The sequence below is a fragment of the Lingula anatina genome, unplaced genomic scaffold (assembly GCF_051362555.1).
Source record: "Lingula anatina isolate TDL-2025a unplaced genomic scaffold, LinAna3.0 unanchor82, whole genome shotgun sequence".
NCBI lineage: Eukaryota > Metazoa > Brachiopoda > Lingulata > Lingulida > Lingulidae > Lingula > Lingula anatina.
In genome coordinates, this window is record NW_028257603.1 from 5,475,112 (window position 1) to 5,496,902 (window position 21,791).

Sequence of the window (21,791 nt, forward strand, 5' to 3'; positions counted from 1 at the left end):
TGTATCTTTTTTTAATTATCTTGTTTCAATAGTGGCATTAAATAATAATAAGGGGGATTATATTCACTCTCAAAATTTATCTTTCTAAAAAAATTCCTAACCATTATTACAAAAACTAATAAAACACACCACTTATATTCTACTTAGTTTAAAGTCTCAACTCTGTTCTTCTAGAAATCAGTGCAGTATCTAAACCAAACCCCTGCATTCATACCTTAAACTTCCTCCCTTCTCCAACACACCAACCACGTCAAACTTTGGTGGTGGCGGTGCTGGCTGAATAACAGACGCTGTCTCAAAATTGGTGATGACTTTATTCCTGGTGGTCACTGGCTCCGTAGTCCTGGGCCTGTTCAGCTGGTTATAACTGGCTGGGGCGGGGGTGGGCGGGGCCTTGTACTGGTAGGAGGAGACAGGGGGTGGGGGTGCTTCTTGTCCCTGGGGTTCCTGTCTGACCATGGGGGGTGGGGGTGCAGAGGGGTCTGGCTGAGACTGAGAGGGTTTCTTGACAGTAGATGGCTGGTTGTAGTTGTAAGTGACTTGTGGCTTCTGCTGTGGTGGTACTTTAGGTTCATCACCTTTTCCTTGCTGCTGAGAGAGAAATTTCATCAAGGCAATAAGATAAGAAATATATGCAATCAGCCTCAATACTAATGTTTTATTTTACTTCTGATCTGTTGGAACTAACATGGTGCAGCAGTCTATATCATATCTCAGAAAAAAAAAATCAAACTAACCTATTTTCATTATTCTTTTGCTAAAAAGTTTAAAAAAACTCAAAGCAACTTATAATTCATAAAATTAAATGTCCACTACATTAATTACAAAGACCAAGCTGCTTTTATGATTATACCTGCTGCTGTGCCGTGTTCTGCTTAGCTCCAGGTTTATTGGTCTGTACACTGCTTCCAGGACGTGATGACATCTCAGACTTAGCGGATTGGGATGTCGGGGTCTCATCCCCCTCTGGAACTCCCTGGACTAGAGTGCCTTTGAATGGACCTGAAGTCACAAATCCAAATAATCACAACAATAGCAACAACAAAATGGAGTATATAACTTTCAACCCTAAAAAAAAAAAGAAGAGATGAATGATTAAAACCCAATTTTCATACAGGTTACTTTGAATAAAATGTAAGGAAAATAGATTCAAGCTGTTATCAATTTGTGGATTAATCTTAATCAAAGAACTTGTTTTGTTGACTGACAAGTGATCAGCACGGGTTGAGGTGCCTGGGAATTAAGTGGTACAGTTCCTGCTATCAAGATAAAGATGGAGGGACTATTTCCAGTACAACAGATACAAGTGTCACCCATCCTTACCCTTCTTAGTTTGAGGACACCCAGATGATGGTCTTCTCTTTGTCACACGTCTTTTCTTCTTTGTCCCTGTCGACAACTTCCTTTCATATTGCTGGGCACGTTTCACAGCATGCGACAGGAGCTCCTCAAACTGAAGACATACAGAGACACCTGGTGTTAGTTTACAGCAAAAGATGGCGGAGTAAACATCCCCAAATGACTTACTTGTTCCACATCATATTGTCCATTTTGAAATATTAGAATGGTAGAACAGATTGCTGGTCTGTGTTGATAGAAATGTACCGTGGATGAGTTGAAATTTTATATACAAATGACTGAGACTGATGTACAAATAAATGAAAATAAAATCTGACATTATACTGATTTGTTTCATGATCTGTAGAAAAATTAGAGCCGGGGGTATATGAATATTTCATTCACAATGCAGATTTGTCAGTATTGTATAGAGAAGTATGAATAATTTGTTAGTATTCAGGAACATTGTGAAATATCATGCAAAACATGCAAAAGTCTGTGAACTGTGTTTTTATCTTATGAATGCTCAACTTCAATGATATGAACATGCAACGCATAACAAACATTTATCCTTTACACATTAACAAAAATCTGCATTTTGCATAACAAATGATCTTCCCTTATTCACTAAAGAATTTCAGAATCTAATCTATACACATCTGGAGAAACTTCTAAAAACTATTTAAAATTTGTAAATTTGTAAGCTAAGCTTTAGAAAAGCACTATATAGTAATAAAGTAAATAAGTCTTTCATAGACAAGCTTTAAAATTAATCTTGTTATATTGCATTCACAATGAGTTGAGCCAGGCTTCACAAATCCTGGGGACTAAATATGGCGAACGTACATGAAAGAAAAACCGCCTAATCTTTTAATAGTCTCTCCGCCTCTCACACGCCTCACCACACGTCGTCCCTGCGTGGGGAAAGTCATTAAATCTCGGCTCCATTGGGACGACACATGGGGAGGCGTGTGAGAGGCGGAGAGACTATTAAAAGATTAGGCGGTTTTTCTTTCATGTACGTCCGCCATATTTAGTGCCCAGGATTTGTAAAGCCTGGCTCAACTCGTTGTGAATGTAATCTTAGAGATACTTTCCATCTTTCCTTTGATTAATGAATGCTTTAGGTTAATATTCCTTAAGTTCATATATCTATTATTCTTAAAATAGTAATAATAATAGTGAGTATTTATCATTATGTAAGCAAGCTTATTATAATAAGCTAGTCATCTCTACCTAGTAGGTTAGCCAACATTATTATAGTAAGCTGGATAACCAGGATCCCATAGTCATCTCTACCTAGTAGGTTAGCCAACATTATTATAGTAAGCTGGATAACCAGGATCCCATAGTCATCTCTACCTAGTAGGTTAGCCAACATTATTATAGTAAGCTGGATAACCAGGATCCCATAGTCATCTCTACCTAGTAGGTTAGCCAATATTATTTCATCCATGTCTTCTTGGTCATACAATGGTGGTTCTTGGTCATTCAAAGGTGGGAAAGCTAGCTACAGTAAAGGGGAAACTTGTACCTTCTCTAAATAATGCTTTAAGCCAGGTATGGGAAACAGGGTTTTACTAGAATCAATGCCAATGTAAAATTGTTTTTATATGAGACTTGGGCATCAACACAACTAGACATTTTGTTCAACTGATCCAGATATACTAGTTTCTTTAATTATGAAACACTAATTTTATTCTGAGTGAAAATCTTTTCTATTTCATATCTTTGGGTAGAAAAATATGATCAAACTTTCTTCTTTTCTCGTGATTTCTAATAGTGCAAAATAACTTTTATAGTCTTATCTTCATTTCTTTTTTGCTCAGTTGATATCATAAAGCTTAATTCAGTTCATATTTCAAGTCAGTATGTCAAAACTGGGAAATCTGTGCTATGACCTGAACATAACCAGTGCCACATGGATTATCAACATTTCACATATCAATGTATTCACATGTATACATTCCAATGTGGATACATGCATATACATGTATAAAAAGCAAGCAACGTGGATCACACCTCTTCATTCTGTTTTGAAAATTTTACAACACAATAAAGAATACCCAACGTACACAGTGATGCAAAAATATGCAGCAATCCAAAAGCTTTCAAAGCTATAAAGTGACATGAAAAAGAACTTGCTCATATTTTCATCAGGGTATTCTTAATGAATAATATGTTGAAAATTTAAACAGATGTATACCTTCATATTTTTAATCTTGCTCATGATGACCTAAAATACAAATGTATTATTGACAAAAAATACAGATATATAACATCATGCATTGTTAGAAGGCAGGCGAGTCTTTTTCTGAGGCTCAAATATAGAATTTAAACCAAAAGATGAGTTGTTATCCTCAAGAGCTTTATGTAATTCTCTCTAAAGCTGTTTCCATCTAAATATGAAGACAGCTAGAAAAATACTACACTGCCTCTGCTGTATTACCCCCTCTGCTGTATTCCCCCCCTCTGCTGTATTCCCCCCCCTCTGCTGTATTCCCCCCTCTGCTGTATTCCCCCCCTCTGCTGTATTCCCCCCCTCTGCTGTATTACCCCCCTCTGCTGTATTACCCCCTCTGCTGTATTACCCCCCTCGGCTGTATTACCCCCCTCGGCTATATTACCCCCCTCGGCCAGATTCTCTTACACAGTTAACATGTGAATTCTACAGTCTCAGGCGCATTTCTTTAGGCCACAAAATGGGTTATTCCATTTTAATTGTGTATTTAAACAAAAGATGAGCACTGGCTTATCCTGTTTTGATCCGTTTTCTCAAACATCTTAGAACCTTTTTTCCAAAGGCAATCCCTCCATGGCCTAGAATGTCCCTGAGATCATCAGCCAAATCTATTCAGTTCTATTATTATAGTAAGTCAACCATACTGAGCACTACATTCTAATATGTTGTGAACTACTGCATTGTGTAGTCTAGATTCATGTATTGCGCTGTTGCCAAGTGTAATGTACTACATAATCTAAAGAGAGAGAATTTCTGAAGAGAATTCCCAGTCACACAATCTTCACTCACCTCGGATCCAAGAATAGGTCTTGGAGCACTGTGAATATGGACTGACCTGAAGTACACAATGGTTCTGAATTCATACAATTTCTATGTTTCTGAATCCAATTTCCCCGTTGCCTTTCTTTTCAATTTTTAAAGCAGTTTCTTATTTATACACCAAATGGTGTAGAGTACTGTGGACTAAAACAATACATAACATATTGATGTAAAGGAACACAATTGCTTGTTCTAAAGACTGTGTGTGTGTGTGTGTGTGTGTGTGTGTGTGTGTGTAAACAGGCATATACATGTATTAACATGAGTGTCCAACCACTTACTTGAGTTTTGATGTCTGTGTAGAGTAGCCTGACTTCCCCTGTACCTGGTGCCTGGAACAGTAAACAACAATATATATCTAGTTAGGTTTTTTTTCCAAAGCACATTTGTAAACCCACACTGGACTTAAGATTAAAAGAAAAGGAAACAAGGCAGCAAAGCTGTCAAATGTACAGACAAAAAACAGAAAATAAAGATGCAAAAAAGGTCATTTTGTCAATTTTGATGCAATGATAAATAATGCTTATAATAGCACTGTCGGTCAACACTGAATTTTAATCTTGCACAACAGGTAACATGGTCAATAACAGGAGCAGACCCAGAGATATTTTCTGACAGTATTACAAAGTATCTATGTTGATCCATCCTCCATTTTGATGGTCTTCCAACAGAAAAAAATAGATACCAGTCAATATAAACTTAATAACCTGACTGTCTTCCAGAAGACCCAGAAGATGGTCTCAATCCACCCCTTCAATAAGATTACAGTTTCAGGACCATGAGAGTTCAAATTCACATGATGAAAGTCTCAATATTTGAAAAATGATGACAGTGCATAAAATAATATTACATAATGTTTAAAGACATAAAAAACAATACAACTGCTAATGTAGAAATACAGAAAATGTGCAGAGCCCCAGGCAGATGAGAGTTAAAAGTCACAAATGGAAGTGTTTGAGAAAAAATTATAAAGGAAAACAACAAAACTAGAAAAGCACTTTGAGAGTGCAGACCTCTGCCAAGGCAGCAATTGTTGATTATTATTGATAATTGATTGATTATTGATCTGGACCACCACCAAAAATTAATCATTGTCCTCTTTGGCCCACTTCCTGAAAATTTCTGCAAAATCGGTCCATAACTTTTTGTGTTATGTGGATGACAGACAAACAGGGGTGAAAATATAACCCCCTTGGCAGAGCTTGAGGTAAATATAATTCCAATGAAGATGCTATTCAAACTTTTAATCTTCCAGTTTGATATATATATATATATATATATATATATATATATATATATATATATATATATATATATATATATATATATATTTAAAACTTATTTGCAATATTAAACAAAATTTACCTGCATAATTATCACTGCTTCCTTATTATTAATCTAGCAGAGAGCTTTACCTTTGGGAGTTTACAGGGAAATATCAATAAGTGTGCTTTACGTAATCTCATTTAATGGCCTATTAAAGCAAATGACTTTATAACTCTGAAATTAATCTACTGATACCCAAGGGTAATTTACAGACTGACCCACTCAAAGGTCTTCAGGCCCATAAGTCACACCTTAAGAAAAGCACAAAACCATAATGCCCAAAATAGGAGACTACCAATCCTGATGCAATAATACATTATGTTTAACTGCACAGTCAACATCAACTTATGCACAACAGGTAACACAGACGAAAGTAAAAGCATAAGGCTCCAGGCCCATCAGAGTTCAAGTTTATACTTAGAAAGTGCCAGAATGAGAAAAATGAAAATTTCACAAAAAATGCATAAATACAATAAACATGATAATCCAATAGATCTGGTTTTCTCATGAGCTGAAGGCCAATCCTAAAAATCGTACTTGTAAGTTTAAAATTATAATAAGTAGCACAGTTTTCTTTTCATAATGTTTGCAGTAGCAGTGCAAAAAGATTGTTGTCAATTTTGATGTAACATTACATAATAAATTAGAGAATAATTATCACCAATTTTTGTTTATTGACATGTCCATGGGAGCTCCGAGTCCCACAATGAATATGCCAAAAAGATAATGAATATTACACTAAAATGTATAACTTCCAGAAAAAGAAGCCAATTAGACTGCTTTTCTAACTCAGGCTGCATTTTAGTCCTGTGTTTCTTTTTTGAAAGTTTGACAGTCATAAGTAACTCGGTTTTCCCATAATGGTCATCAAGGCAGCAGCACCAAAAATTGTGTTTTCTTCTATTTTGATGCATCATTACATAATGCTTAACAGCATAATGACCATCGATTTTTAATAATAAAAATGCCTACTGAAACTGTATTTTAGTCCTATGTTTCTTTCCTATAAGTTTGAGAACAGTAAGTGACATGATTTTCCTTAAATGGTCATCATGGGAGCAGTGCCCAAAATAGGGGTTTCTTCAAATTTTGATGCAATATTACATAATGTTTTACAGCATAATGACCATCAATTTTTAATTATAAAATATTAGTATCATGGTTATTCAGAAAATGTAACTAGCAAAAGTCTTCAGGCCCATGGAACTTCAAAGTCACATATTGAAAATGCCAAAATGTAAACAAGACAGCACTGTTCTGAAATGGGTTTATTTCCATTTTTAACACTTTTTAACATAAAACAAAATAAACAGTTTACTGCCATTTTTATATGACCAATGAAGAAAATTGATGAGATGGGAAAAGTATCAATAGAACAGTGTTAAATGTCCAACTTCCTCCATTCTGAGATTCTGAACATAGTGGATGAATGCATCTGACAAACTGCAATGATATGAGTTTATTTCCATTTTTGACACTTTATTACACAATACATGATAACAAGTTTACCATCATTTTTACAAAATCAACTAACAATGTTGTAAAGATGTAGGAAATGTCAAACAAACACTTTTACGTATCTTATTAGTTCAATAATGAGACTGTTAACATGCCTAAGAATTGAATGTGAGGAAATGTGAAAAAACAGCATAACTTCTAAAATAATGGACTGATTATGCTGATTTTCAAACTCAACCTGCGTTTTAGTAAGATTGGCCCCTCCTGTGAGTATAATGACAATTGGCCCATCTGTTTTTCTGATATTGTGTTATCAGTGTTGCATATATACTGAAAAATGTGAAAAAACAGCATAAATTCCCTATAAGTGACCCGATCGTGCTGATTTTCGAACTTAACCTGCGTATTATGAATATTTATCAGTTCTGTAAGTTTCAAGCCAAAAGGTAAAATGGTTTTCCACTTATGGTGTTATCGGTGCTGCATATATGCTGAAAAAAAAGAGAAAAAATAGCCTAAATTCACTAAAAATGACCCAATCACGCTGATTTTCGAACTTGACCTGCGTATTATGTATATTCATCAGTTCTGTAAGTTTCAAGCCAAAAGGTAATATGGTTTTCCACTTATCGTGTTATCGGTGCTGCATATATGCATAAAAAAGTGAAAAAACAGCATAAATTCCCTATAAGTGACCCGATCATGCTGATTTTCAAACTCAACCTGCGTATTATGAATATTCATCAGTTCTGTAAGTTTCAAACAAAAAGAAAAAACAGTTTTCCACTTATCGTGTTATCGGTAAAAGTGCACGGCGACGACGGCAACGACGGCGACGACAGCAACGACGGCGACAACAGACGCAGATGACGGCTATATGTACAGACACATCTGTGTCTGTACATAAAAAGGGGAAAAAAATTAAAATTTAAAAAATAATAATACTGCTTACCTATAGGGGTAGAGCCTTTGGTGTAGCATCAGGTTGGAAGTGGTACTAAACTCCATGAACTGACTGAAATAATAAAACAACACCTACTAATACACAGAGAGGAATGTTTACCATTCCAGATAGTTGAATTAGAAGGTGATACTATGTAACTGGTGATATAAATGTCAAAATTATGACAACCACATCTGACATTATGAAAGGAAGATACCAAGAGACCTGAATCTTATCAACAGCCAGCTTCAAATTCAAAACAGCAGGTGTCTCTAGAAGTTTACCTGTAAAGATCCCAGGAGTATGTCTCTATAAGTTTACCTGTAAAGATCCCATGAGTTTGTTTCTATAAGTTTACCTGTAAAGATCCCATGAGTTTGTTTCTATAAGTTTACCTGTAAAGTTCCCATGAGTATGTCTCTATAAGTTTACCTGTAAAGATCCCAGGAGTATGTCTCTATAAGTTTACCTGTAAAGATCCCATGAGTATGTCTCTATAAGTTTACCTGTAAAGATCCCATGAGTCCGCAGTCGGGAATATTCTGACCCAACCTCCGCGCCTGCTGTATTCTTCCTTCACTCTGCGCAGTGTCCGCCCATCCTCAGCTGACAACCCAGAGCCTCCCTTTGACTCCTTGCCGCCAGCAGAGCCTGCTGACTGGGGACGCGTACGCTGGAAGTAAGACAATTTACGTACAATACTCTCTTCTTTATCTCACACAGCATGGTACGCTGCTTCAGGATTTGTCCTTAAAAAACACCATTATTACAAGGTCCAGCTAGTTATTCATAATTAATGCTGTGTTGTTGAAGGAAATTCTTTTCAAGATATTAAATCAAAATGGCTGCATTTGGTGAAACTTTCTGAACCTGTGTATAAAAGATTTGCAGAAAACATTTGTCATATTTTGTAAATTTTTACTGCTCTACTTCCTACATGCAGTTAGATTTTTTAATTTCTTCTGACATTACTTAGTCACATTTATAAGAAAGATACTTTGACCCAATGAATTAATATCAATTCAGAAATATTTAACCATGCAACAGCAGGTAAAAATAGCACAATGATACTATCCCTCACTTATCAAAATACAACATTTTAGTGCAATGTGAAAGTTATTACAGCTGATTAAAATGGACTTAGTAAGAGGAACATTCAAAATTCATCACAGTACAATAAATTAATTGAAATTCGAACAGCTATCTAATGGCAAAAAAACTCAAATTTAGCAAACAGACTTCTACATTTAAATAACAAGTACCTTTTGAGAAATTGGCAAACTTAGATAAACACAATCAATAAAATATTTTTTTAATAGCATTTTTGACAAACTGTTCAATAAAGAAGAATATCCAAAGGAGCAAAAACATTATAAGTCCAAAAGTTCAGAAAGTGCAATAATGGCCAATTCTTTGTGTAGTCATAAATATAAACCAATACCAGATATAACAGAGTTAATGTGAGGCTAACATCTACAAAACTTTGTGAGTATCATACACTACTGTTCTTAACCTGAGCTTTATATACAGAGTTTTGTATAATATGACAAGATGAAAATTCTGGGCCTACAAACTTGCAATACAGCTTGCAGCTTTACTTTCAATTTGGCAAACTGAAGGGGGGATCTTATGCACGTATCAAAAAGCTCAGATTAGGAAACAAGTGAACTGATACCTCTCCACTTTCTATCTACATTCAGGGTAGGTGCAGTGAAGTTAAAATGGTGCAGTTGTTTACAAACCTGCGATGTTGAGGAACCAGATCTCTGTCGCTATAAAACACAGCACACACCATCAGTTATGTTAGGGTGGAGAAGGTTTTATTACAGAGGGAGAGAACTGGGACAGTTTGAAAGTACAACACTACACATTGAAATACTATATATTTGTCCTTTTCTCTATCCTAGAACAATCACAATTTAAATACCCCTTTAAATGATGATGATGATGATGATGATGATGATGATGACTATGATGCTAACACAGTACAAGAAATGGACAGTGAGATAAAATGTGAAAAAGTTTTTTTAGTTTAAGAGCAAAATTTTTCAAAGGTGAATGAAAAAGATGAAAGATTATGTTAAAAAGATTACGATGCTTTTAAGAAATGGCTTTCAGACCCGTGTTACACTTTTGGTGGGATTGTGCCATGTAAATCACAATATATGTGAATTTATCCACATTTTTTCCTAATATTTGTTCAAAACATATTAAAAAGTATCATATCTCTTAACCTGGGATTCATGGAGATTTTTCTGGGGATAAAATCAAAGCCGAAAGTTAAGTTGCAAAAACAAAAGGCAAACAAACAGGGTAAAGGGATACATTCTGGTGGTTAGTTGTGATGAAACTTGTTATTGGACAAGAAAATAAAAGCAGTGAGTTTTTAACAAAGGAATTTAAGAATAATAAAATAATAATATCTGTGTACCATGACACAAGATGTAACAAAATAATTTCATTTAGTAGGTTGGGACTGAACATTTGAAAACAGTGAGGAGTTATTGAGGTGGTGACCTTGACCTTACCACAGTTGACCTCGTGGGAGGTCGCGCTGACTGAAAGTAACAGGAGAACACACATCATTCAAATTCATTATTTTTTAGTTATTTTTTTATAATATGAATACAAAAGGCTGGTGAATACTTCTGTTGTACTCACATTTTCTATTTAACAAACAATAAGAATACATTTTGAATATTTTTTCAATTTTAAAATGTTTTACCTAGTTTATATCAAGAGCTCAGAACGTTAATTGGCATTATCCATTTCATGTCAAATAGTACCATATTATTTTCTTTTTATCATCATGTGCTCTAAAACATTTTACGCCAATTTTATTCCTCTAGGTGTGATCAAGTTGTAAGTTGTGTTAAGACTGGGCAACCTATTTTTCAACGTAAATCGAAAGGCATGCAGTGTGCATTATAACGAGCTAAAACATCTAGATCAAACTGCCATAAAATATCATCAGCCATTGTTAATCTGAAAACAAAATAACCCCAAACACACGTGTGCTCACTCCATCACACATGGTATTGTATCCCACACAAGATACGTTGTATTCCACACAAGCTACGTTGTATCCCACACAAGATACATTGTATCCCACACAAGATACATTGTATCCCACACAAGATACGTTGTATCCCACACAAGATACGTTGTATCCCACACGAGATACGTTGTATCCCACATGAGATACGTTGTATCCCACACAAGATACGTTGTATCCCACACAAGATATACCACAGAATCTTTGCTGTCACTGTCTGACGTGTCTCCCCCTCGACGTCTTCTTAACATAGTGCTCTGAGCAGACACATGGAAAACTTGGATTAATTTATTTTTACAAATTAAAGGCTGATGAAAAAAATTGTTACCATTACTTTTGGAAATAAATTTTAGAAAACGTTGATCATGCTACACAAAAGAAAATAAGTTGCAACTTTGAATAGAATTTGTCTCAAGCTGGATTATATATGCTTCCCCATGCAGTGCATTGCAGTTCATGTTATGACTGTGGAGTGTTGAAAACAAAACTATACGGACATTTAGAATAACTGAGTGCAGGATAACACAGGGTTTACCTTGAGATCCACTTTGAGAGTAATAAACCTCTTCTGACAGCCAAATGACAAGGTGGGAACATGTCACATTCTTATGTCCTGGGGGGATGCTTTCCAACAATGTAATTGTCTAATTTCTATACGACACTTTTTTTCTGAATCCATCTACAGTTGTAATACTAAGGGAATTCTAGAATAATTTCTCTTCTATAGAAAATTACAGGACAAGAGCCTTACCTGAGCTCTAGCAGGGTTTTTATTCTGAACATCTTGATTTCTGTTACTCTGTGCTGGCTTCCTCACCATAGGATCATGACACACAAAGCCTGAATATAACAAATACCAGATATCTACTGTGTCATACGAGTTTGGCTAACCTGGGCATGTGGACATTATCTAACACAATTTTTACAGTATTTGTTTACTAAATCTGTTTTAAATTCACATTAAAGTCAAGTTAACCTCAATGTAATGACATTCAGAAGCAAATTTAGACAGTAAGACTGGCCCCTAATTGCAACATGGGAAATCTTGTAAAGCTTACCTGTTAGACTGAAAAGATCCGACAGCATGTGACCCTTGATTTTCAAGTCCAGTGGAGAATCACTAAAATATCAAAACAGAAGTATTCTTTTGATTTGCATATCAGTTTCATAAATCCAATGCCAAAGGGTTAAAAAATTCTAATTTCAATAGTTAGAAGTATTTCACAATCTGCAAGAAATAACCAGGGAAGGCAGAAATAAATAAAATCACGGAATCACGTTCCATACACCAGAGCCTCTCCACACACTTACCATGCCAGGGAGGGGGAAAGGTTAACCTCTAAGATCCAGGGGCGGAGGTTAGAATCTATCAGAATATCAAACCCATATAATTCTGAAAATATTACAAAATGACATTTATAAATATATCAAAATGTGCCTTTCTTAGTCCACTCTTTCACAACAAGAACTTAAGTACTATTTCTTAACTTCTCAGGAGACCTTTTACAAAACTTTAAATACCACCAGTTTTCACTCACCAAAACAATTTCCCTTGAATGGCACAAACATTTTACAAGCAGTAGCAATGGGCATCTCAGCCGAGAGGATGGTTTTGATCACAACATCTTCTATTCTCATCATCAGAGCTGGAAAACAAAAGCCTTCAATTATTGTTCTAATCTCAGTAGAATTAAGGCCAATACATTTACCCTGAGCTTTGTCTATAAAACATCGGACACACTTTGAAATTGAAACATGAAGAAGTTGACCCACATTAGATATTTCACTCATGCTTAGCTAATACTACCATACACCCAATAGTGTTCACTGAAGTAGAAGCCATATGAACATCATGGAAAATGAACCATACCAAGTCTTATAAGTAAGGAAATGTTTTAACATGACATCTGGTTTATACAAAGCACAAATTTCTTAAATAAAAACTGTTTTTCTTGTATTACCTGTGGTGTCGTACCCCTCTGAACTCAGATACTTCAATATAACACCCATGGACCAATTATTATTATTATTATTATTATTATTATTATTATTATTATGATTATTATTACCTGTGGTGTCGTACCCCTCTGAACTCAGATACCTCAACATAGCCCCCATGGACCAATTATTATTATTATTATTATTATTATTATTATTATTATTATTATTATTACCTGTAGTGTCATACCCCTCTGAACTCAGATACCTCAACATAGCCCCCATGGACCAATTATTATTATTATTATTATCATTATTATTATTATTATTATTATTATTATTATTATTATTACCTGTAGTGTCATACCCCTCTGAGCTCAGATACCTCAACATAGCACCCATGGACCACTTATTGCCATAATCTTCAACATCAGGGTCATCATTCCTGGAAAAAAAAAGAATCAACTCAACGATATAAACACTTCTTAATTTGGTTAATATGCCTGGTCAGCTAGTTAAACATAACACATAGTATTAAGATTCATTCATAGCTAGTGTCAGCAGATACCAGGAAACACACACACACACACACACACACACACACACACACACACACACACACACACACACACACACACACACACACACACACACACACACACACACACACACACACACACACACAAAAGAAAGTCATCCAGTAGAGCCTAAAGTCTCATGACTTAGTGTAAAATCAAGAAAGCTTTCACAGGATTGGAAGATATGGGTAGACTGACAAGTGCAGTGTGGTGGTATGTTTGGTCACTTCCCCTTTGACGTACCTTACAAGTATGATCTACCTACCCTACATAGTCTTTGCTCTTCTTGTTGACACTGTAGTTTGTAAGATGCATATAATGATTCCTGAGACTTTTGGCATTTTTGTCATATCTCACAGTGGCAAACCTACAATGACAGTTATCAGTTCAATCATTATCAGGAACATGAGAAGTTTTATTCTTTGACAGAATCATAAATAAAGGGGAAAGTGTGCTGACAGTGGATTAGAAAAAAATACATCAGGTAAGCAAAATTTTTTACAATGAAGATCATTTTTCAGACTCTGACATTGTCACCATCCATACTAAAATATCTGTGACAGTCACTTTATGGCCAATACCAGTACAAATATGTACAATTATCAGAGTTTTCAAACCTTAAGCAGTAAATAATCATTACAAACATGTAATTCATCCAAACATTTTATTGTCTTAAAGAGAAATGGTTATTAGTCACCAATAAAAACTTACTTTCTGATTTGAACCCAACACACATTTCAAAATTCTGGAATCATCTTTTATGTGTATTTATAATGAACATCAGAAAATATAATAAAACAATTTTGGTGTAATCAAATGAGTAAAAACTGCAAGGTATACACATACCTTGTAAGACCTTCTTCAAACAGGTAAATCAACAGAGGGTCGTAGGATGTCACCCCCACATATAACCTGACATCAAACTTAAACCCTAAAAGATAAAATTCAACAATAAATCATGTCATTTTTTTATACCACAGCATATAACTTTTTAAAAGTCAGGAATGATAAAAAGTAAGAAAATAGGCTACTCCTCCTCTTGTTAACTTTCTTCAAGAACAAACTGCACCTACTTGACTATAGGGCCTACAGAAGAGAACGTATTGAAGAATTTATTGCAGTGATGAAAAAAGATTTAAGTTCTTAAAAACTGCATCACTGTTGACTTTACATTTTAACCAGTACCATCATCAATAAAATACATATCAATAACTAGTTTCTATATTTTCTATGAATATTGAAAACCGGCTATCAACAGCTGTCTAGCATAGCACAGCAAGTGTTACAATTTAAAACCTCAGTAAGCACTGTGGAAGCACAGAATCTGCTTCTGGCTTATGAAACAAATCTAAGCGCCAACTTTTTATGGGCCTTGGGCAGAAAACTTACCATCTATCAGCAAAGGGTTTGGGATATACTTGCACACAATCACAGTTTCATCAAGCGGGACCTGTTCCGGCTAAAATACAGATGAAATCAATTTCATATTAGCCTTGATTCTCCATCTCTACTATTAACATACAACAACACTGTCATGTAATAGTTTAAGCTTACATCATGTTGTCAACAAAGCACATTACACTCAATACAAGTTCTCAAACAATACACTTACATGATTGATGAGGAAAATGCCTCTGCCTCGAGATGAGGCAACTGGTTTCACAATCCATGGTCCCTTGTCTTTTAAATAGTAAGCTGGAAAGAGGGAGATAATTCCATTTAAATTTAATAATAATAATAATAATAAGATTCTTATATGGCGCCTTACATTTGGATGACTTAAAAACATTCAACATCTGCAAAGACATGTCATCACAGACATATTAGTTCATATATTTTGACATTTTTCATGAAAAGCAATGGCTTGCATTATCATTTCAATCTTGGCTCAGACTTTTTCATTTCTATTTTTTCAATTATCTTCACATATAAACTGCATGTATACGTAAAAATTAAACAGCCTGCCTACTGCACAGTCCTGAAACTCCTCTGGTGTAATAAAGCTAAGTGACATAAAGTCAAAATACTTACTACAGAAGTCCTGAAACTCCTCTGGTGTAATAAAGCTAAGTGACATAAAGTCAAAATACTTACTACAGAAGTCCTGAAACTCCTCTGGTGTAATAAAGCTAAGTGACATAAAGTCAAAATACTTACTACAGAAGTCCTGAAACTCCTCTGGTGTAATAAAGCTAAGTGACATAAAGTCAAAATACTTACTACAGAAGTCCTGAAACTCCTCTGGTGTAATAAAGCTAAGTGACACAAAGTCAAAATACTTACTACAGAAGTCCTGAAACTCCCCCGGTGTAATAAAGCTAGGAGGGACAAAGTCAAAATGTTTCGGTCCCTTGGTGTGCTGCATACGCTGGATATTTTTGAAAAGTCGATCCTTTCTTGTTATTTCATAAGACCTTAAGCAACAGAGAGAAGCATTTCGTCAAAGTATGAACATTTTGAAAGACAATATGAAAGACAACATTCGAGGTGTTAAAAATGCTTTCTTCTAGCAGCTAAAACAAATATATGATTATCATAAAATGTACCAATAAGAATAAGCTCTTATATAGCTCATATCAGTTTTAAAGGTCAATTATAATTGCGTAAAAGAAAATGGCAGTCGTACCTGGGGAAATGATTAACTTTCTGGAACTCAGTCAGGGTCCTGAGAGTGTAAGGCTTCAGATGAGAACCTGTCCACATCAGATTGAAATCATTGCTGTTTGGGTGTGCCTGAAATAGGACAAAAGACTGTTAAAGAAACAAATAATGAGTAATTCAGGGAGTGAAATAAAATATGGCTGCCACCTGAGATTTTCAGGGAAATTGATTTTCAAATTTACTGTCATTATTCTGCAATCTGAGAAGGTATAATTGCAGATTAAGAATTTTCATTATTTAGTCATTATATTGCAGGGAGGTAAATTTCTCTGCAACAACCTCATATTCATACTTTTTTTTCAATAATGGGCTGACCCAAAAATAAGTTTTGTTTCAGTCAAGAAGTTGAAAAAACATTAACCTAACTGAAATTTAAAATCAAAACACTGATAAATTTGCCAAATTTTTCTGAACAATTTCAGCTTCTTCAGCCAAACTAAATCTTCAGTATTTGACGAAACTTTTGTGTGAGCCTAGGATAATTACTTTTCAGGTTTCCCCAACACATAAAAATCAATAAAGGAATGACTGAAAACTGCCCTCTCTAAGTTTGTAGTATTCATGCTGAATTTCTCCATCTTTATATCTTTGCAATTTTGTATATGGAAAAAATTCACTAACAGTAAACAGTAAATAGTTTTTCATTTCTGGATATTGTCATGTACATTTTTCATAACAACATGCCTCTGTTATTTTACTTGTACTGAGTTCTATAACTTACCTCATGAAAACCATGCGCAGAGAGAATTGATCTCAATAATTTACACTCTGTCCTTATTAACTTGTAGGCCAAGTGGTACTTTTCTGAAATGTTTTATATCATAATATTATAATTAAATATATTGAGAAGTGGAGGCAATGACAATGAAAACAAACAAATTATAATCATAGACATGAACAAGATGAAGAATTGGTTTGTCATAGTCTTAAACACTGCCACTTTCTTTTATAGTTGCTATATGAGAAGATAGGAAGAAATTATTTGCTCGGTTCAATAATTGGTTGGTGTTGGTGGCGAGAGCGGGAGTCACCCTGTGATGCTCGAGCAATAACACCTTGATAACCGAGCGGCGCGATAAATTGTTAAAATACTGAGATGGATACTTGAGCGAGGTTGACAAAAATCATTAAGAAGTAGAAAACTGTTATAGACCTTGCCAGTGGTATTTATCACTACAAAGATGCCATTTCGTATCGACCTTTAGAATTCAGAAAAATAGAAAGGTATGCCGATTCAAAGTTTCATGCTGAACTTCATTCATTTTTATTTATAAAAATTCATATTTTGGGAAATTATAATGAAAAGAGAAATATTTCTACTCAAGATTCTAAAATATTTGTTAAAAACTATGAACTTTATTTAACATCTAACTATAGCAAGTACATTGGCTTATTTTCAGGAAGTATAAAATTCATTTTGCAAAATATTGAAATGATAACTACCATTTGAATCCTCTAAAGGAAATGTATTATAGACATTAAGGTACAAAGCTCTAGGGTTTAGTATAGAGAATGGGTTCAGGACCACATGATGTCTCCCAGGACATGGATAAACTGTATTAATGCCATTTATCTTCCTTCTAACCAGCTGTTCTTCTTAACATTGATCAAGATCAATAGCAGTCAATAGCCTACCACTGTGGCTTACACATATTCCATTCAATGTCAATACCCTCCACTCTGAGACAATATTTACTTAGTATGGAATTCCAATACAATGGCCTAGTATAGAATTACAGTAACAGAGGTTCTTATATACAAGTCACAAATAAAGTTATTGTTAAATCTCTTAGCCTTAAACATTCTAAAACTAGAAGCTCATTAAATATTTTATGCACATCTGCATAAGAGAACTGAGGTCTTCTATATTAATGTTTGTTTAAAATTATATTCTATTGGTTTTAAAAACAGAATGGAAATAAAAACTATGTCCATATAAATTTGCGATATCTACTCTGAATACATATTTATCCCACAGATCCAAATTTAAACTTGGAAAAATTCATTTACATGTTGTATTTCCATGGGTGAAAGTTGTAAAAATGAAAACTCTGAAAACACAGCTTGCAATTTGCTCATTTATACAATATGGAAAAAAAGATCAAAATGGAGTCTAAAAATCCTAAAATCAGGCATGATCCTGAAAACTTTCACCCATTTATTTGTGTCTCAGACTTTATTTTAAACGAGTTTGGTCTTAAAGATTAAAAATATGAATCTCATCCAAACAGTTGTTATTCATTTAAAGGTGCAGACAATCAAACAAATAATTTATCACCCACCTCCTATTACTTTATACTGAGGTTCCTTCTTTTCTAGAGCTTGGGGCTTAAATATTAGAACAGGGGTCCTTTTCCCACTGCCTGTCCATACAACATTTGTATGTTCTTGACTGAAATCAGAATTTTATTACAGTATTTATAAATATCATTTAAAAAACAATACTCCACACACACACACACACACACACACACACACACACACACACACACACACACACACACACACACACACACACACAGAGCTATGTCTTAATTTCTTGGAATCTGCAATGTAACTAGGTTTGAAAAATTAAAACAATTGCCAAATATTTTGTATTTTGTCTATTTTTTATTTCATAAATTGTGCAGAAGAAATCCACTGTAGCAATAGCCAATAACCAAAAGCCTAGAAGAGGCAAAGACTTCTTCAATGACTCTGAATACAGCTCAGGAACTACCACTACATGATCCAACAGACAATTATTTTTTAATTACAACTGATTCTACAATGTTTCTCAGAAGAAATTCTCTGCAAAATCAATTAGAATATGGCACTTTCCTCTTTTTTATGAACACCAAGAGAAATGAGGTTTCCAATGAAAAAAAGTCTGCAAAATAATTCATAATTCTCATTCTACATCTGTAATGTATACTTCAGTTATTCTAATCTCTCTCTCTCTCTCTCTCTCTCTCTCTCTCTCTCTCTCACACACACACACACACACACACACACACACACACACACACACACACACACACACACACACACACACACACACACACACACACACACACACACATCTATTTCTACTTCTTGTGCTCATTGAACTGTTTCTACCTTGTGGTGGCACCCATTGTTAACTTTCCAAACCTCTAAACTAGGCAATTGCTTAACTTTAAATGGCTCACATTAGAATTTGTTTCTCTGAATGGTAGCTAGGTAACCAATAGTTATTGATACAGGGAAATAAGGTTATACATTCTGGCACTCTTGGAGGTATAATTTTATGTTCCTGTATCAAATGATATTAAAAAAATCCAAGTTCAAAAATACAAAGCCCATGAATTTGATTAGCATATTTCAACTAGAAATATTGAACTTACTTAAGCACTATTAAACATAAAAGCTTACTGTGATATCATTAGATGCTACTAGGTTTTTTTTTGTTAGCTTTTCACACAGTTGAAATAATATACCAACACCAATTTAAGTTAAAACTCAACACTTCATGCTTTTACCTCTTAGGCCTCCAAGCCTTCTTTTTAACTGGTTTTTCTGACCTAAAACAGCGTTTATGAATTGAAGAGGAAAGGTGTGAGGTAAAAATCAGATAAAAATAGAAAGTAGAAACTGATAAGTTTTAGAGAAAAGACGAGATAACACATAGCCATTCATAGCAAAAACACATTGGAATCATATAACATGTATTTCAGCAGTGAAATTAAACAGTAAATGGAAGCAAAGGTGAAACTGACACAAAATAAGTATAATCATACTTTAAAATATCAAAGCCAATCAAGACAAAGGGAAAACATTTGCTTAAGATACAATGAAGATGGAAATATCAAAATCAGACATTAAATTGAAATCAAGATTCTCACAAACACAACAGGAAAACCATGTAAAGATGTGCAGAATAGAGAAGGAACTTCACAACCAATTTACAGGAAGACTTTCCATGACAGCAACAAAAATAACCCTTGAGATCCCAGCCAGGCAGGCATGAGATACACAGAACACTGACTGATGTTATACTCACTCTGTGTCTAATTCTTCTTCCTCTGTCTCTTCATCTTCTTGCTCTTCTTCCTCCTCCTCTTCTTCATCTTCGTCATCTTCCTGATCATCTGGGTTATCACTCTTCTCAGACACGGAGGCGGTGTCAACTGCTGTCTTTGCCCGCGATGTCATCCTGAATCTTCTGTGGTGCTTCTACTATTTTATGTCTATTTAGGTGCAAATAGAGAATTAAAACCTCTGATAATGTGGTCACACCACCACACCATATCTCCTTCAGGGACCACCTAAAATACCAATAAAAATATAATTATAAAAGTATTTTTAACCAAAACCTATAGATAATACAGATTTGGGTAGGGATGGAAGGGGGGGGGGGGGAGAGGACTGTATGTTAATGATGCAACTGATATCATGCTTTGCTTAAAAATGATGTTTTCGCTTGTTACCAATAAAACTAGTGCATGAGGTAGGTACGTGTAGCTTAAAACTAATATTTTCATATATATCGCCAGTAAAACTGAAGAGGGTAGGTCTTAGCATGACAGGTGAGGGAAAATGTAGTCTTAATTACTGTTATTCAGTGCATTCAAATCATGTGTTAAGATTAGAGTAAATAGTATGCATGGGCAATAAATAAGTCACGGGCTCAAAATTATTTCTATCTAATTTTCAATGTTCTTGCGACCGTCTCAACACAAGAGCAAGACCCTGGCACTGGAGGTCTAGATGAATTATTCAGTCACATTATTTGCCAACGTAATAAGAGTAAAAACTTGATTCTTGTCAATTCTTTATTACCTTAACAACTGTATTCGTCCAGAAACAGAGAGAAATAATCCAAGTTCGTCATTGATTCAAATTTTTTAATATCGAGATGGGGTGGGTGTAATCAAAATTCTGTATTAAATCGGAGAACCATCGTTCAACGGTTATCTTGGGTAGTAGGATCTCTAATCAATTATCTTATCATTAGCAAGCGGTAACTAAGGAGAATTCAATTAACTTAAGTGGCAATTAACGGACAATTTACCTGAAGCACCTGTCCCGCTTTTCGAGTTTGTTGTGGAGAATTCCGAGCATGCGCGTTAAGCAATTACACAACTGTAGAGGGCTTCATCAAGATAATACCAACTCTAAGGGAAAACGTAAAATTGTTGATGAAAAATATCGCATTAAACATAGATTTAACAACATTGTCATGTGTATGCTCTCTATTTCATATTCACAAACATGACATTTTACCACTTGCCAGTGTTCTAGAAAGAAAGAAAATGACAACTATGTGCTTTATTTTGTATGCCCAACCTAAGATCTAATAAACAGATATATGGTATATTAGATCTTAGGCCCAACTAACACAATGCAAAGCACCTTCCAACCCTTCCATGTATTAGACAAGAATACGGTGAAAAATAAATTTTTCGTAAATGA

The 21,791-nt window shown here is 34.8% G+C and overlaps 1 protein-coding gene across 16 annotated transcripts in view; it reads right to left on the reverse strand.

Annotated features, from left to right (window-relative positions):
- Positions 1 to 21,577, reverse strand: part of LOC147759279 (tubulin polyglutamylase TTLL5-like) — a 30,113-nt gene extending 8,536 nt beyond the window's left edge. For 6 of the 16 annotated variants that reach the window (XM_086998396.1, XM_086998400.1, XM_086998401.1 and 3 more), the window contains exons 1-27: positions 21,391 to 21,577; positions 20,380 to 20,644; positions 19,859 to 19,900; positions 18,641 to 18,750; positions 17,080 to 17,162; positions 16,324 to 16,430; positions 15,981 to 16,111; positions 15,310 to 15,392; positions 15,087 to 15,156; positions 14,544 to 14,628; positions 13,963 to 14,064; positions 13,473 to 13,564; positions 12,720 to 12,827; positions 12,493 to 12,574; positions 12,240 to 12,301; positions 11,933 to 12,021; positions 11,717 to 11,749; positions 10,655 to 10,684; positions 9,869 to 9,898; positions 8,633 to 8,799; positions 8,136 to 8,198; positions 4,681 to 4,731; positions 4,370 to 4,415; positions 3,545 to 3,574; positions 1,324 to 1,453; positions 854 to 1,002; positions 215 to 591 (exon numbers count right to left, since the gene is read on the reverse strand). In XM_086998396.1, coding sequence (XP_086854522.1) covers positions 215 to 591; positions 854 to 1,002; positions 1,324 to 1,453; positions 3,545 to 3,574; positions 4,370 to 4,415; positions 4,681 to 4,731; positions 8,136 to 8,198; positions 8,633 to 8,799; positions 9,869 to 9,898; positions 10,655 to 10,684; positions 11,717 to 11,749; positions 11,933 to 12,021; positions 12,240 to 12,301; positions 12,493 to 12,574; positions 12,720 to 12,827; positions 13,473 to 13,564; positions 13,963 to 14,064; positions 14,544 to 14,628; positions 15,087 to 15,156; positions 15,310 to 15,392; positions 15,981 to 16,111; positions 16,324 to 16,430; positions 17,080 to 17,162; positions 18,641 to 18,750; positions 19,859 to 19,900; positions 20,380 to 20,531 — 2,504 coding nt within the window. In that variant the 5' untranslated portion in view covers positions 20,532 to 20,644; positions 21,391 to 21,577. Of the gene's footprint in view, positions 1 to 214; positions 592 to 853; positions 1,003 to 1,323; positions 1,454 to 3,544; positions 3,575 to 4,369; positions 4,416 to 4,680; positions 4,732 to 8,135; positions 8,199 to 8,632; positions 8,800 to 9,868; positions 9,899 to 10,654; positions 10,685 to 11,375; positions 11,439 to 11,716; positions 11,750 to 11,932; positions 12,022 to 12,239; positions 12,302 to 12,492; positions 12,575 to 12,719; positions 12,828 to 13,472; positions 13,565 to 13,962; positions 14,065 to 14,543; positions 14,629 to 15,086; positions 15,157 to 15,309; positions 15,393 to 15,728; positions 15,916 to 15,980; positions 16,112 to 16,323; positions 16,431 to 17,079; positions 17,163 to 18,640; positions 18,751 to 19,858; positions 19,901 to 20,379; positions 20,645 to 21,390 lie in introns of those variants that run through there. The other 10 variants (XM_086998389.1, XM_086998395.1, XM_086998394.1 and 7 more) reach the window with 10 other exon arrangements.
- Positions 21,578 to 21,791: the final 214 nt, after the last annotated feature.